At 31.8% G+C, this 16,557-nt stretch overlaps 1 protein-coding gene across 1 annotated transcript in view; it reads left to right on the top strand.

Moving 5' to 3' along the window:
- Positions 1–16,557, top strand: part of nAChRalpha7 (nicotinic Acetylcholine Receptor alpha7) — a 530,333-nt gene that overhangs the window by 391,981 nt on the left and 121,795 nt on the right. The window contains exon 6 of the mRNA XM_072546893.1: positions 14,185–14,260. Within this exon, the coding sequence (XP_072402994.1) occupies positions 14,185–14,260 (76 nt within the window). The remainder of the gene's footprint in view (positions 1–14,184; positions 14,261–16,557) is intronic.

Here is a 16,557-nt window from a genome sequence, read left to right as displayed (position 1 = left end):
CCGAATATAAAGCTTTTACTGGAGTGTATCTCATGGCTCCTAAACAGATTCGTAATACTGAGTTCTGTAAAACGTTGATTTTGGTCAGTAGTGTATTACTTGCTGATCCATACAAAACACCTCCTTAATCCAAAATAGATCGTATAAAAGCATTATGAAATAATAAACTTACTTTAACATCCGATCTCCACCAAGTATTATTAATTGATCTTAGGAAGTTTAATCCCTTATTGCATCTTTTCAACTTGTCATCAATATGTACCTTCCAGGTCAATTTCTGGTCGAGTATCATTCACAGATACTTAATTTTATTTTTAATAGATAATTGGTGCCCACCTATTTTTATTGTACTGACAGTAGGAAAATTATGTCTAGTAAATAAACAAACTTGTGATTTACTGCAAGATAATTCAAAACCATTTTCTATAAAACATTTTTTATGGAAACCATAGGCACTATTCAGGTTTTCAATGAATTGCTGATATTTTTCGTGTTCTAGAAATCGTGAGCATTACCTAGTACCGCAAAAATTAAATATGCTGTAAAAGCTAGGCTATAGGCAGTTGATTTGGTTATACTTTTAGAGAGAAGAACCGTCCAGAACCATGTCCAAAGAGCCATAAATCATATTAAAGAATAGTCATTCACAAGTGGACTTTAGTTCAAGCCCATTGAAACCAAAGGAGTGTATTCTACGAAACGTCATCAAATACAACCGAAAAACTTAAATTTAAATGGAGGACAGTTTAAATATGTAGACGAAATTGGATTCCTTGGTATAATCTTTGACTTGGAAGCTACATTTAGAATATTTAAAAAAGACAAGTCAGCCTGGAATAAATTCGATCACTTGCAAACAACAAATGGGGCGCCGACTCTTCTACATTTCCACATATCTACAAGGCCCTAGTACGTTCCAAACTTAACTACGATTCAATCGTTTATAACTCTTTCAAAAAACGTACTTAAAAACAATAGATGTAATTCAAAAACAGGTCTTTAAAGATTATAAGGATTTAAGGATAATTTTCTTAGGAGCACACCACACAAGTCTAATACAAACCCTTCACTGGGAGACTGGGGAGATCTCACTTGCGTAGAAGACAATATCTAAGTCTGTCTTACGCCGCTGCAGTACCTATTATCTAATCAAGTTATTCCATTTATATAAAATGTATTCGATGACCAAACGTTGTTTACAAACTTCAAATCAAACTGATCAACCTTTCTATTACCGCATACAAACCTACTTATTGAAAATAGGTATCCATTTTCCGGATACCTACGATATTTCCTCAATTCAAACATCTACTCCTTGGAAAATTTGCCTTTCCTCTACTGATACCAGCTTATTGCGCCTAAACAAATTAGAAACGGCAGCAAGTCAAATTAAGAAAGAATTTCTTAAAATATTAGGCAGATATGGTAGTTGTTTCAAAGTTTACTCTGATGCCTCAAAAAACGAAGAAGAAATAACCTTCTTTGCTAAACTGTTTGCCATACTTAAACCAGTAGTTCTGACGAAAATAAAAATAGAAAAATTATTATTACAGATTTTTTCAGCTGGATAATGGCATTAAACCAACTCTACTGTGATTATCCACTACTACTTCTCATTAAAAAGGAACTAAAACATGCATAACATATAAATATTAAAGTTAATTTTATGTGGGAACCATCACATACTGGAATAGAAGGTGACGAGGCTGTAGACAAAATAGCAAAAAATGCACCTACTAACCCAAATGCAGAAGAGAATATGAAATCCCTACACGTCGACCTGAAAGCATATTTTAAAGAAAAGACACCACAATATGGCAGAATACATGGAAGAACTCACCAATCAACCTGTACGAAGTTGATATCAACCATAATAAAATTCCAAAATTAAAAAATAGAAGAGAACAAGTACCCTTTACTCGCCTCCGGGTTGGTCATACTCGGTTAACACATGACTACCTACTAAAACGTGCTGATAAACCTATGTGTGACATGTGTAAAAGTATCTTAACGGTAAAACATTGTTTATCGCAGTGTTCCAAATACGAAGTGCAACGCAAAACTCATAGAAAAAACAGTAATATAAAAAAATTTTCGCCTTCCTCAAAGACTGCAAGCTTTTATCAAAAATATAGTATTCTACTCTGTATAGATATAGAGCGGTTTCTAATTATCGCTAATAACCCTGTGTAGTTGATGCGTCATGTAAGAAAAAAAAAACAAAAAAAGATAGTTTTATTGAGAAATCAAAAACCAACAAACAAGATAAATATTATCGGTCCATACGTGAATCACTATCTAACAATAATTGTGAATGACTATGCAGTAAGACTTTTACGTTAGTTATTGCTACGCAATATGATAATCCCAATTTCCTCAGTAAGAGCTGGTAGACTAAAGAATATCATTTTCATTTGCGAGGTTACACAAAGCATAGAAATATATTTTTAGGTTTCCAGCCAGCAAAAAAGGTCTATAAGTTGCAAAGTCAAGAAGCAGCGTTACTGTTTCTGGACTTAAAATATTGAATCTTATTGTGAAACAAAGATATCCTATAACCGTTAATATAAAAGCGCAATATTACTCAATTCCCTACACAGTTTGTAGGTGACTTTTGAAACTTCTGATCAATAACCTTATTCTTGGGTGACCTTCTTCAAGCAGATGGAGAAATAATCCATACGACACAGACTACGAGAACCTTTCGGTAAGAGGCGGTTCGGAACAACGTGATTTTTGGTTTCACCATTTTTCTTTTTCATCTCTCTGTCTCTCCGAACTTAACACTATAATTATTCAATAAATGCATTTCATTTGGGTGTGCTAAAACTTTGAATTTTGATAAAATAGTAATCAAATGGACAAAATTGACGACTTGAAATTTAAATTTTATATGTTACTAAAAATGCATCAATGACAGAGATGAAAAAAATATTTTGACAATACTTTATATATAACTAATTACATATTCATTACATCGTCATTCAGGAAAGTATCCAAATTTCAATTCTTTATGTATATTATACTTTGTGGACATTATAGTTTTGGGAGTTCAATCATTTGCGACTATGCCAATTGATGCCATGAACCGAATGCCATACCGAATCGTTTTTTTTTATTGTTGTAAAATCTGATTTTATAACAATAAAAACAGTTTTCCGTTAGAAAACTGATTTTTTTTATAGGCCTATGGGCCCATGTTTAAAGAATAAATATAGCAGACTAAGACTTATAAACCACAACAACAATAATGTACAATTTTGCAAACATCAATTAATTTTAAATGCAGTAGAGCTGTGTTAATTATAAAATAAGCTTAATTGTCAGTTATAAATGGTTTTTATAGTCTTATTAATTGGACAAATAGAATACGAATTAAAAATTATGTGATTTAAACAATTTTATTGTTTTTAAATAATTACATCAACAACAAATGATCCAATTACCGGAAGCTATTAATTAGGGAGTAGGTGAAGTTAGTAATTGAATAAATGATGACTATGCACAATAAATTAATATTCTCTAAAATCGCAGCGGATTCCTAATTTTATTTTATTAAAGCCCTTTGAAATTTTCGACCGTATCCAATTAAGGGCTGCGGTTAAATTTTTATCAAATAACATAGGTATCAAATATGCATGCCGTACTCTTTTTAAATCGTTTATAATTTGTAGACATTCTCTCGTTGCAGCACTTGCATTATTAACCATTTTATATTGATACCCGATCGAGAATATTTATTATTAAAACCAAAAAGTACATACTCTAAAATATGAACATTATGCAGGTATAATTATTTCTTATAATTTTTTTTCAGGTTCTTTATTTCTGTGTTGTTCTTTCAATTATATTTTGTACTCTATTGTGTAAAATTGTTATAGTGGAAATTCGATACAAGAGGAATATTTCGATGGTTCATTTGCACCAACGTATAAATCAAAGAACAATTTTTTGTTATCTAGACAAGAGATTGTATTTTCTTCACTACCAGAACGTAAAAACCTACAACAATTCATTTTAGCAAAACAAGTTAGGATAGGTTAGGTAATGTTTATTATGAGTGGGCACTTAACCACCCTCCGCCCTTCCTCTCGACCTAAGAGGTCTATTGTGTCTCATCCCTAGGTTACAATTGTCCCTTCAACCCAACCTTTTTAACAAAGCCTGTTATGGTCTTGCAGCCCTTGGTCAGCATTGAAGACTTTACAAAGGTAGACGACCAAAAGGAAGACTACAGATGAGATGGGTGGACGATATAAAAAAATAGCTGGAACAAATTTTAATTATGTAAATGGGATAAGACAGGGAGATTCCCTGAGTCCTCTATTGTTCAACCTGATTATGGAGGAAATAATAAAAAAAGTAAAAAATAAAAAAGGATACCAAATGGGAGAAAAACAACTTAAAATAATCTGCTATACAGACGACGCAATACTACTCTCTCAACGTTAAAACGATTTCAATTTAATATAACCGCCAGAAAATTTAACATATTAATTTCCCCCAAAAAGACAAAATGCATAGTTACAACAGCAAATTTACTAAGATGTAAATTGAAGCTGGAAGGTCAGATAATAGAACAAGTGATGGAGTTTAAATATCTAGGCATCACATTATCTAGCCAAGGAAAGCTCGAAACGGAACTCGAAGATCAAGTGAATAGAGCAAACAGAGCCGAAGGCTGCCTGAATGAAACAATAGGGAGAAATAAAAATATCGGGAAAGAAACGAAAGGCAGAATTTACAAAACAGTCATCAGACCAATAATGACATATGTCGGCAGAAACAAGACCTGGCACAGAGAGAACAAAAAGGATGTTAGAAAGAGCAGAGATGAAAACACTTAGAAACATTGATGGTAAGACACTATGGGAGAGAGCAAGAACTACAAATATGTGACGTAGATGCAAGGTGGAGAACATCAAGAACTGGGTAAAAAATAGAAGAGTAGAATTGAGTGATCATATAAGTCGAATGACAATAAATAGAGTAGTAAAGACGGCAAAAGACGGTTCTCTAATAGGAAGACGATCAGTAGGAAGACCACGAAAACGATGGAACGACAACTTACTGGAGGCAAATTGGAAAACAGGCAGAGTCATGTCTATATAAAAAGAAGAAGAAGAAGAAGACTATTGTATTAAAGTGCGATAAGAAGAGTTATTAGCAAAACATTTTTATATACAGTCACAGCGGAATTGCATTTCGCAATTTATTTACCTAACGAGTGGGTGGCCGTTAGGTATACAAAATGTCAAAACTGACCATAATTTGTTACTTTGAGTTTTGAAGTGTTTCATATTTTTTTGATAAAACAAGTACTACATGAACGATGCGGAATTAATCTAATATTTGCAAAATGTTGGAATAATAAAAGAACAATTTATGTTCTGTCAGACAAAAAGACGGGTGTAAATTAAACCATGGTTTTTGGTGCAGTAAATGTAAGAAGATATATTCCATATGCATCGGTATATTGTTTAAACGACTGCAAGTACTTGTCAGAACTGTATTTTATATAATGTGGTTTTGGGCAGATGGGCTACTTAAAAGTACAGCGGAATTAATTAAAAAAAAATAATAAGTAAATAATAAATTTACTTTATTCAATTTTTAAAATATTATTTAAATTTTAAAAATACAGAAAACATCGTACGAAACTTCGCGCTAGTCTACAGTACCGCTTAATGTACCACTTTTTTTCTAAGAGTTTCATACACGTACATAGCAACGTCAATTCTCGGTAGTTATTACATTTTCTCCTATCGCCTTTTTTGTACATGGGTACTATTAATGACACTTTTCAATCTTCCTAGATATCTAAATTTTTAATAATTTATTCATTATTTTTAGTAATATTTGTTTTCTATTTTTTCCCATGGTTTTTTATAATCCCTGCTGTTATTTTACCCACTCTAAGAGCTTTTCCATACTTTATTGTTTTTATTACTTCTTTTAGTTTTTCTTCTTTTATTGAGTTTTCTATGTTCTCTTTTAATCTTATACTCTGTTCTTCATTAATGTTTACTCTGATCTCCCTTTAGTATGATCTTTTAACACCTATTCTTACCATGTTCTCTGAGTTTTTCACATTTATCATTTATGTCTTTTTTCATTTCTCTTTCTTTAGTTGTTATATCATCATTTATAAATACCTTGTCTCTCTTTAACTATCGAACCTGACTCTTTTTTGCATAATTCTATTTTTTTCCATGCGTTTTCTTATTTATATCAAACCAGTTTTCTGCCTTAGTTTTATTGGTCTTTCTACATTTATTTGCTCATTTAGATGTATTCTTATAAAATTTGTCATATCTTCTTTTATTTTCTCTTTATTAGTATCAGTCTTTAATCTAGTTAGTACAATATTGTTTCTTTTCTATTCCTTTTCGAGCCTTTTCAATCTATTTTCCACCTTATTGAGACGTTGATTTGTATTTTCTAATTCCTCTTTTATTTTCGTCTCTGACTTTTTTAATTCTATTATCTCTTCTTCATATTCTTTATTTTTTTTCTTATTTCTCTTAGCTCTTTATACATTTCTCTTAGTAAAGTGTGCATCAACTACGTCATCACTCTCAGATTCTTCTTTTCTTTTTCGGCTAGCAGGAATCTTGTTTTCTTACTCTTTATAAAAGGGGATCCCTTTCTTTTCTTTTTTCATAATCTGGCGTATTCTCTTCGCCATCTATTTTCATATCTTGCAGATAGCAGAACTGCAGAAGGACTTATTTCCATCTCATCGGTTTAGAGAAATCACTCCCATTAATCCTGTTCTTTTAGTAATTTCTATATATATATATATATATATATATATATATATATATATATATATATATACTGTTATGATGTATTGTTTGTGACTGATGGGCAATGAGTATTTTTAATAATATAATATATATGGTTTTTATCGCGGTTCTCAAAGAAGTAGTTTGTAAGTATTTTTTTAAATTATCTTTATTATATCTATTATGAAACACACATATATATCTAACCTAGCCAATGTAAATTTAAAATAAACTATCTTTAAATTAAAATTCTTATTAAACTAATTAAATTCTATAGACAATGTTAAATTTAAACAAACTATCTTCAAAATTGAAATTGTTATGACACTAACTAAATTATATTAACAAAATTTTGTACCTTTCTGTCACTGAATGCCTAAATGAACTGTTTTCCACTATATAGATTCTAATCGCCACTCAATGTCTTCGTGTTTCGGTTATCCTTGTTTTTGTGAAATTACTTTTTCCAATTATCAGCTTCCACCAATTTAAAATATTTTTCTACACCAACATTTATAAACCACCAAGCAAACCAGCAAACAGCATTTATATTTATTCTTCTTTTCAATATACCAATATCCAATCACCAAATATATTATATATTTATATTTATTCTGCTTTTCAATCTACCAATATCCAATCACCATATAATTATCATAAGTTGATTTATACTAATCTCCATTCATAATATAATTTTTAATTTCTTCCAATATCCAACCAATATTCTTCTAATATACTTTCCAATATTATCAAATTTTAATACTAAATCACCGATTATTACATACTTTATACTTTCTTCCTAATTCTGACTAAACTGTAACTGATCTGACTTCTTCTTACTAACCGAATGGCTAACTCTAACTAACTTTCATACTAAACTGGCCATCTTGAATCCAAATCACCGAGTATTTATATCTTTTTCCATGTTCCAGAATGATCTAGCAAGAAATCCTGTTCGATTTGTTCCATTAAACACATTTTTGAATTTTCTGGAACAATCCATTTCGCACACAAGGCCATCTCCGGTGATCTAGAGAATTCCTTTCTTTTCTATTGAGAATTTTGTTGACATTTAGGCTTTTCAGATCAGAATATACACTTAAATCAGTAACTATATATAAATTAAACATTTTAGACTAACTTATTATTATAACCCCACTTTATATTCCTAATTATTATTTAAAATGTCACTTGGAGAGTATGAATAGTTGGTTGCCTATGCACATGGCTCACTTAAATATATCTACAGTATTATAATTATTAAAATACAACTTTTTACAATTATTATATGCTAATTTCTTAAAAATGCCCTCACATAAATATATTTTTATAAAATTCTCTAGTATATAACATATAAATTATTTTTAATCACTATTTTTCTTTCTCCTATATCATATCAATACATATATATATATATATATATATATATATATATATATATATATATATATATATATATATATATATGTTTAAATTAATTAACTTTACAATTTATTTTTGTTTAAATCTACGTCGCACACATTGGCAACGTCGCAATCAGGTTTGACGCAATTTAGGTGAGTTGGAAGGCAATGGTAGCTGTCGATTTTGTGTGTACTAACCTCAGTGTCTGTTTATTGTTACTCTTTTCCACTTATCTTATATATCACTTTTTCCGAATTATTTTTGGAGTTATTTATAGAGGAAAATAAAACAAAGTGTCTTTAACTAACGCAATAGAGCCAACATATATTTTAACTAATAAAAAATATATTGGAAAATAGACCAAATACCACTAGAGTGGACCACGACAAGGATCCACCTGATTCGTAAAAACAAAGGATAAAAAATATTATTTGAAAACTAGATAGGCATTGCACTTTCTTTTATGCGATTGCTAGTACTTTTTACCCCTACCATTCTGTGGTAAGCATCCACAGGCATTGAATTGATTACTGTGCGGTATTTAGAAAATGTTTTTATTGTATGTTAGTATGTAGGTAATTTCATTTTCGAGATTTCCTTTTACACATCCACGTTCGTTGTAACTTTTCCTTAAAGAAACAGTTCTTCGCAAAAGACGGGCACAAAACTTTTGATCATACTCCGTATGTCTGCTGCTTCACAATTTCTTAAGTGTGTATTTCCCGAATTTACTATTAATATAATATAAACGAACTATAAAAGGTTCGTTATTAATTCATTTGCTTTAACTATTTAAATACTCGTAGTAATTGGAGTGAGCACCTTTGCCAGAATTAAATTATTTAAGTAAATATTAATATTTCGTGAACGATACACAACCCGTCTAAAATAATTGTGGCTGATATACAAACTCATTCATCTCATCTATTGTAATAAAGGGAGGAATGTTATTTAAAATTAGCCCGATTCTAATTAAATTAATTACTAAGCATAGGGTTAAATTCCAAACTTCGCTAATCGAGTTATTCCAGATTTATGGATCTCTGCGGTGATAAGACCGGCACGGAGGTGCACTATGAATACGCCCTGAGTACATAACCTGCTGTAGTCACTGTGCGTGTATTGTTATATTTTCCGACTTGGCATTGTAGGGTTTCCGCAAAAAATAGGGTTTACTTGATTAAACTTTAACACCAATTTTAACGAAAGAAAAACTGAACAACTGAAACACAATTTTACAATTAATGGATATCCTGCTACAGAGCGTATGTTTTAAGCAAAAAAACGACATTGATAGAACTAGGAAAAAATAAGGTTTAGGGTTAAGTTCAAATAAAATATTGCAAAAATGTGTTTTACAGAAAAAAAAATTGTAGATGCTGTGGTTTGTAGCATTTGCATGAGAAATTACAATAGTACATTCGGGAATTATGAAATATTATTTTGCTTATAAATTATATAAATATAAATAAAAAAATGGTAACGGCGTGACCAAAAGGTTTATTATACCGAATTATTGTAACAAAAAAAAATACATACATAAAAATATATTTTGTGTTATTGAAAAACAAAATACATTTTTGTTCACCGAAAAAATGGTCGTGTAATATGAAATACTATGAAATATGCTTTTAACGACAAGAATCGCAAATATAGCAATCGCGTTCGGCATCAGCACATAATTCGTGTACCCAGAGCTCGCATCTTAATCATTTGAAGATGTGTCTTGATCTACTAGTTTCTTTTTCACTTTTTTCCTAGCACAACTTGAACTTACTCCCACAAAATCCACTTTGCTGCTACCAGGTTTTGCATCGTCAGTAAGCTTTTTCTTTTCGTTCAACTTTTGTCTTAATTTTATTACTTTTTTTTTTCAATGTTGCAGTTGCACGAGTGATGGCCGTCCAAAATTAAAAATATAGGGTTTTCGGTACTTGCTTTTACATAATAGATGAAATGATTGAACCATTGCGTGAGAATGTCGGTTTGAATTCACCCTGATGGATGGAAACAAAAATACTTCCAGGTGATGCTCCCTTCTTTAACAATTTGCTGACTGGCATTCTTGAGAGGGAATATAAGCAAAGAGGGCACATAACTTCCATTTGCGCTTATACACAAAACGTAATAATCATAGACCCTCATTCTGCAGACATCAGCGCCTCTACTTGATGCTTTCCCCTTTGGAAAAAACATCTTTCCCCTTTGGACACTTTGTTTGAACTATACTAAAACCACTTTCGGTGGTCGTAATATTTAATTAGCTGAAAACTTTTTTCTTTAATTTCTTTTTCTAACAGATTAAAAAACTCGCCAACGTTTTTCTTGTTGAAGCCCAGTGCCCGTGAAAACAAAGTTCTTGTAGGCTTTCGTAGGCCTAATACGTCATTATGCCTTAATCTAAATCGTTTTAGCCAGTCCTTTTCATTGGTTTTATTAACTAACGAAAAGGAATATGGAATGTTATTTCTCCTGGCTAACTGAAATGCAAGATTAATCCATAATATGTAGGTTTTCTCCATTTCCAGACAATGCTTTACTAGCTCTTAGTACTAGCTCTTAGTAAACTACTAGTTTTGTTTGGCATATCTCACCAGCAGCACCATCTGTCTTACAAAGTCCAAAAAGGGTGGCACGAGGCACGTTGAATATTTTGCATGGCTTCAAATAACCCATTCTTTCGCTTCTAACTGATAGTACTGCATTTTTCATGTCTTTCACATTCGTTGTGGCGATGTGTTTGTGGCATTCTTTTGCATTTTGTGAATCGTTCGAGGCATTTCTAAAATAGAAACCAATGTTAGGATTTAAAGTTTTAGTCGGGTAACATAAAATACTACTTCATAATTGCCGCCTATATTATGGAGGATAGACCGGAAAAAAATAATAAGGTATCTATAATGAGCGGTATCTATAACGTAAAGCTTACATACATCCTTCATCTACTTAATTAAATAATAATAATAATAAGTAAAATCACCTTCATAAGTGTTTGAAATAAAACTTTAATGTACTTTCCTAAAAATATTATGTTTACCAAAATCACATTAACTGTCAGAACAACCAAACGCTTAATGGCCATAAACTAAACACTCTTGTGGAAAAACTTTCAAGAATGGAACTATTTTTAATAGATCGACGCAAATTCTCGCATTCGCTGACGATATAGTTATAGTGAGAAGAAGTATAAGAGACATGGTGCAGTGTTTTACAATGCTTGCGGACGCGGAAAGTGAATTAGGACTTGAAAAACCCCCGAAATATCCAACAGAGAATTCAAATTAACAACCATACCTTGAAGCAAGTCAAAGAATTCACATACCTTGGATCGCTAGTAAATGCAACAAACACGACAAGCGATGAAATAAAAAGAAGCATAGCAATAGCAAATAGAACTGTTTACGGTCTCCAGAAACGTTTAAAAAATAAAAATATAAAACGTGCAGTAAAGCTCAATATATACAAGACCTTAATAAGACCGGTTTTGATATATTGGGCTGAAACGTGGACCTTATTTCAAAATGATGAAAGACTTCTTGGTATTTTTGAGAGAAAAATTCTTAGAAAGATTTTTGGGGCCGTACATGAAAATGGGCTATGGCATCGAAGATACAACTTTGAACTATATCAGTTATACACCGATCGAGATATTGTGAAATTCGTTAAAGTGCAGAGACTTAGATGAGCTGGACACATTGCTAGGATGTCAGAAAACCAGAGGGCACAAGAAGCAGAGGATGACCACAAAGGAGATGGATTGATGATGTGGAAGAAGATCTACAGATTCTAAGGGTCAGAAGATGGAGGGAAGTTGCCAAGATCCACAACGGATTGTCGAGCCACTTATGATGATGATGAAAGAACTTTTAATAGCAACTGAGCATAGATTGCACTAGTAGTTTTAACAAAAATATTGTATTCTATATTACCGAATATATTTCATAATCCCCGACTTTACTCTACCAAAAGTTGTGCTAAGAAATCCGGTCTGATTAAAGGAAATACAGTCCAATGTGGTCGATGTGTAAAAAGTGAGGTTTAGTCATCAGAGATTGAAATTTTTTCATTGAAACCAAATAAAATCATCGGGTTTCAAAAATCTTTTCAGAAAATTGAAGAATCTATGGCTTTTTTAAGTAGTAAATTTGATTCTCTCATATTGGAAATGCAATGTGTACTAAAATATGTGCGATATATGAAGAAAGAAAATATTCAATTAAAAACCAAGGTAATTCAGCTAGAGAAAAGAATCTGCGAATTAGAAATTAAAGAATATTTCTGTAATAAGGAGATTTATAAAGCCCAATTAAAAAATAAAGATTCTAAAGAGGTTATAATATAATTTGTTAACGATCTTTTATCATGTAATTTGACTAGTCCCGATGTGTCAGACTGTTACAACCAGGAAACTAAAAATAGATCAGTAATTGCAGCAAAATTGGGGTTTCGACATATTAAAAGAAAAGTTAATAAAGCAAGGAAAAATCATAAATAAAAAAAATAGACTTAAATATGCTAAGTTGTATTAAAGACAAAAGTTATGTTTCAAACATATACGTACATGAGAAACTAACTTTTTTAAACAGAAGCTTATCTAAAATGGCTCACAAATTAATAAAGGAAACATTCAAATATTGTTGGACAAAAAATAGTCTATTTGAGAAATTTTAAGGATTCGAAGCCAATTTATATCCATCATGAAGACATAATAAAGAAACTAATGTAGGTCAGTGACAGTTATGGTAATGTTTTTAAATTAAAAATGACTAATGAATGTAAACTATAAATTCAATTTAGGTTAGATAGTACAAGTTCACTGAAGTGATAGTACTGAGTTTAATATACTTTACTTAAATTCTCAATCAATACGGAATAAAATTATAGAAATGGTAGGATTGGTAATTAAGTTAAATATGCCAGATGTAATTATAGTGGCGCTGAACATTGGTTGGTAGAGATAAGGAAGATGAAAAGGTGTAGGGATATTTTTTATTAAATGCTATTTTGATTATTCTTAAGTCCATAGATTTACAGTATATATTAGATATATATATATATATATATATATATATATATATATATATATATATATATATATATATATATATCTAATATATATAAAGTAAAATGTAATGGCATGTCTCGCAAAACAGGAAACCAAAAAAAGAAGGCAACCATATATACGTATTTCTGACTATTGGTCGTCTTCAGTATGGTGCAACCATGTTAGAAAAGGAGCCGAACTTGTTAACTTGGGAAAGGATTACTGCAGGACTAATTTGTGGAGTTAGAAGACCCTGATGGTTTCCGGGGCAACAACTAACAATAAGCACGGAGGAAGCTACAGCTACCTGGGGAAAGCAATGCCAAACGTAAAAATTTTCAAAACAAATGGAAAAGCATAATGCGAGTGAAAGAATAATGCGAGTGAATATCCTTTTCCATTTGTTTGAAACGTTTTAACGTTTGGCATTCCTTTCCCGAGGTAGCTGTAGCTTCCTCCGTGGTTATTGTTAGTTGTTGCCCCGGAAACCATCAGGGTCTTATAACTCTAATAACACAAATTGGTTGCATTGCTCCCGCTGTAATCCTTTTCTAAGTTAACATGCTCGTTTTCTAACTTGGCTGCACCGTACTGAAGACGGCCAATAGTCAGAAATACGTATATACGGTTGCCTTCCATCGATATACCTTTTTTGGTTTCCTGTTTTGCGAGACATGCCATTACATTTTACTTTTATTATTCACTCGGTTATCCTTTTCCATATATGTATATATATATATATATATATATATATATATATATATATATATATATATATATTATGTAAACAACAAACATTTGCTTTTTAAATATCATTTTAGAGGGCCTTATTCTCTATACACGAATTTTGCTTAAAACAAAATATATGCAGACCCTGAAGTCTATGATTTAGTTGTAAGCAAATATTATTATTATTGATTATGATTCTAATTCTTATTTTGTCCTCAGCTGGACCTTCAACTGCAAGATGACGACGGGGGTGATTTGAGTAGTTTTATTACGAATGGCGAGTGGGATTTGCTGGGTAAGTCAATATGTTAATTTATTTTAGTGTTCTATAAAAGTTATATGTCTAAAACCGGCTAACTAGGTGAAATTTAAAAATACATTTTGTCTGAAACAAGGACAGCAAACACATGTTATATATTTCCTTGTATGTAAATTATACATTCAAATTATTGAACTTAGCGGGTCAACACAATTCGGTTTTAAGGGAGGACTAGGAACAAGAGAGGCAATTTTATGTTTAAACACCTTAATACAAAACTGTTTAGATCAACGAAAAGATGTCTACCTCACCTTCATCGACTACGAGAAGGCATTTGACAATGTTAAACATGATATCATGATAGAACTACTACATAGGGCCAACATTGACCAGAAGGAGATCAGAATTATTCAGAATCTCTACTGGAACCAAATGGCAAAGGTGAGGATTGATCAAGACCAATATACGGATGAATTTGAAATCCGGAAAGGTATCCGCCAAGGCTGCATACTCTCTCCGATGCTTTTTAATTTGTATGTTGAAAATATATTTACGGAAGCATTGAAAACACGGAATTAGGCATTAAGGTGAACGGCATACCAATTAGCAACCTACGCTATGCGGACGACACAGTGATTATAACTGATAATTTGGAAGATCAGCAGTTATTACTTGATAGGGTGAATAGCATAGGTAAAAAATATGGCTTCAAAATCAACATTTTAAAAACGAAATATATGGTCATTAGCAGAAGCCCTCCAGAAAACCCGATAATATGCATAGGTGACGATCGCATAAAATGCGTGAAAACTTTTAAATACCTTGGCACCACAATCAATGACCAATCGGATCCACAACAAGAGATAAAAACCCGAATACAAATGGCAAGACAAGCTTTTGTGAAATTCAGACCGATCCTATGTAATCAAAACCTAAATTTCGAAATACGCTACAGAATGGCCAAGTGCTACATATGGTCCATCTTGCTTTATGGCATAGAAACGTGGACTTTAAAAAAAACATCTATCAACAAACTTGAAGCATTTGAAATGTGGTCATTGAGAAGAATGATGCGCATACCTTGGGTGGATAGAGTTCGAAACGATGACGTCCTTAAGAGAGCCGGCGTGGAAAGAGAACTCTTTAAATTAATTAAAAAACGCAAGATTGGTTACCTTGGGCACATATTGAGAGGAGTAAAATATGAAATACCACAGTTAATCCTACAAGGGAAGATCGAAGGTAGGAGAGGAGCTGGCCGCAAACAATTATCCTGGTTAAGGAATATTAAAGAATGGACAGGAATACACAATACAGGCGAGCTGTGTCACGCCGCCAAGAACAGAATTCTAGTAATGAGATAGCCGCCTACGCACTTTGGTGTATGGCATGTTAAGAAGAAGAAGAAGAATGTAAATTATTTAACTGCTTATTTGTGCTGCATAATTTTGGTGAAATTATGACCCTCCACCAAATAAAATAGTATTCGTTATGTTATATTGTACATACAGTTCATTATTTGGTTTTCTAAAAACACGAACCCGTCTATTACTTTAATGTAAGCAAAAGCATTACTTATTTGTCACATAACTCGTTCCCAGTCGACTTCTTTCCAATTCACATGCTTTCTACCAAAATTTAACCGTGATTAAGTTAAAAATTCATCCCTATTATCCAAACAATTATACCATATACTATTTATAATTGAAATGGGGATATTTGGATTGATGGATGAAATGGTTAAAGAACCGATATAATTAAAATAACTTTTTCATATATTCAAGATACTATAAATGGCAATTGCTATCAAAAGTTTTAGAAACAACTATTATCTTTATAATTACTCGATTATTTCAACAAATCTATTTGTTTCCAACTCATGTCGATAATTTGTGACGCTAACTTAATATATGAAAACAACGTCCCATAATCTTCGTGTATGAGGGCAAGAACTACTTGTTTTGCTTATTGTGAATACCCTTCAAGCTGTATAGCCGTTTTATAGCCCAGCAGTCTAACTTCCATTGTTTTTGCTCCTGGCAATCGTTAATAATCCTATCAAATTATTCGGCAATGTATCGAGGAACTAATTCGGCAGATTCACAACATATTCCATTAGAGTGAACAGCAACGGCGGACGTAAGCCATTAATGCGCTATTTATAATAACTGCAAGCAAGCCCGAATAGAGTATAAATGCAGCAGGTAAAATTTCGCTTTGTAGGCTTTAAATAAATTAAATTTTAGTACCGGCACAACCATTAACGTCTATTAAACAAATGTCTTAAGAGACAAAATTAGTATTAGTTTATAAACGATTTTTTCAATATAAAA

The sequence above is a fragment of the Diabrotica undecimpunctata genome, chromosome 10, assembly GCF_040954645.1.
Source record: "Diabrotica undecimpunctata isolate CICGRU chromosome 10, icDiaUnde3, whole genome shotgun sequence".
NCBI classification, from domain to species: domain Eukaryota; kingdom Metazoa; phylum Arthropoda; class Insecta; order Coleoptera; family Chrysomelidae; genus Diabrotica; species Diabrotica undecimpunctata.
Note: the sequence above shows the minus strand (reverse complement) of the source record. Positions and strands in the feature narration are given on the sequence as shown.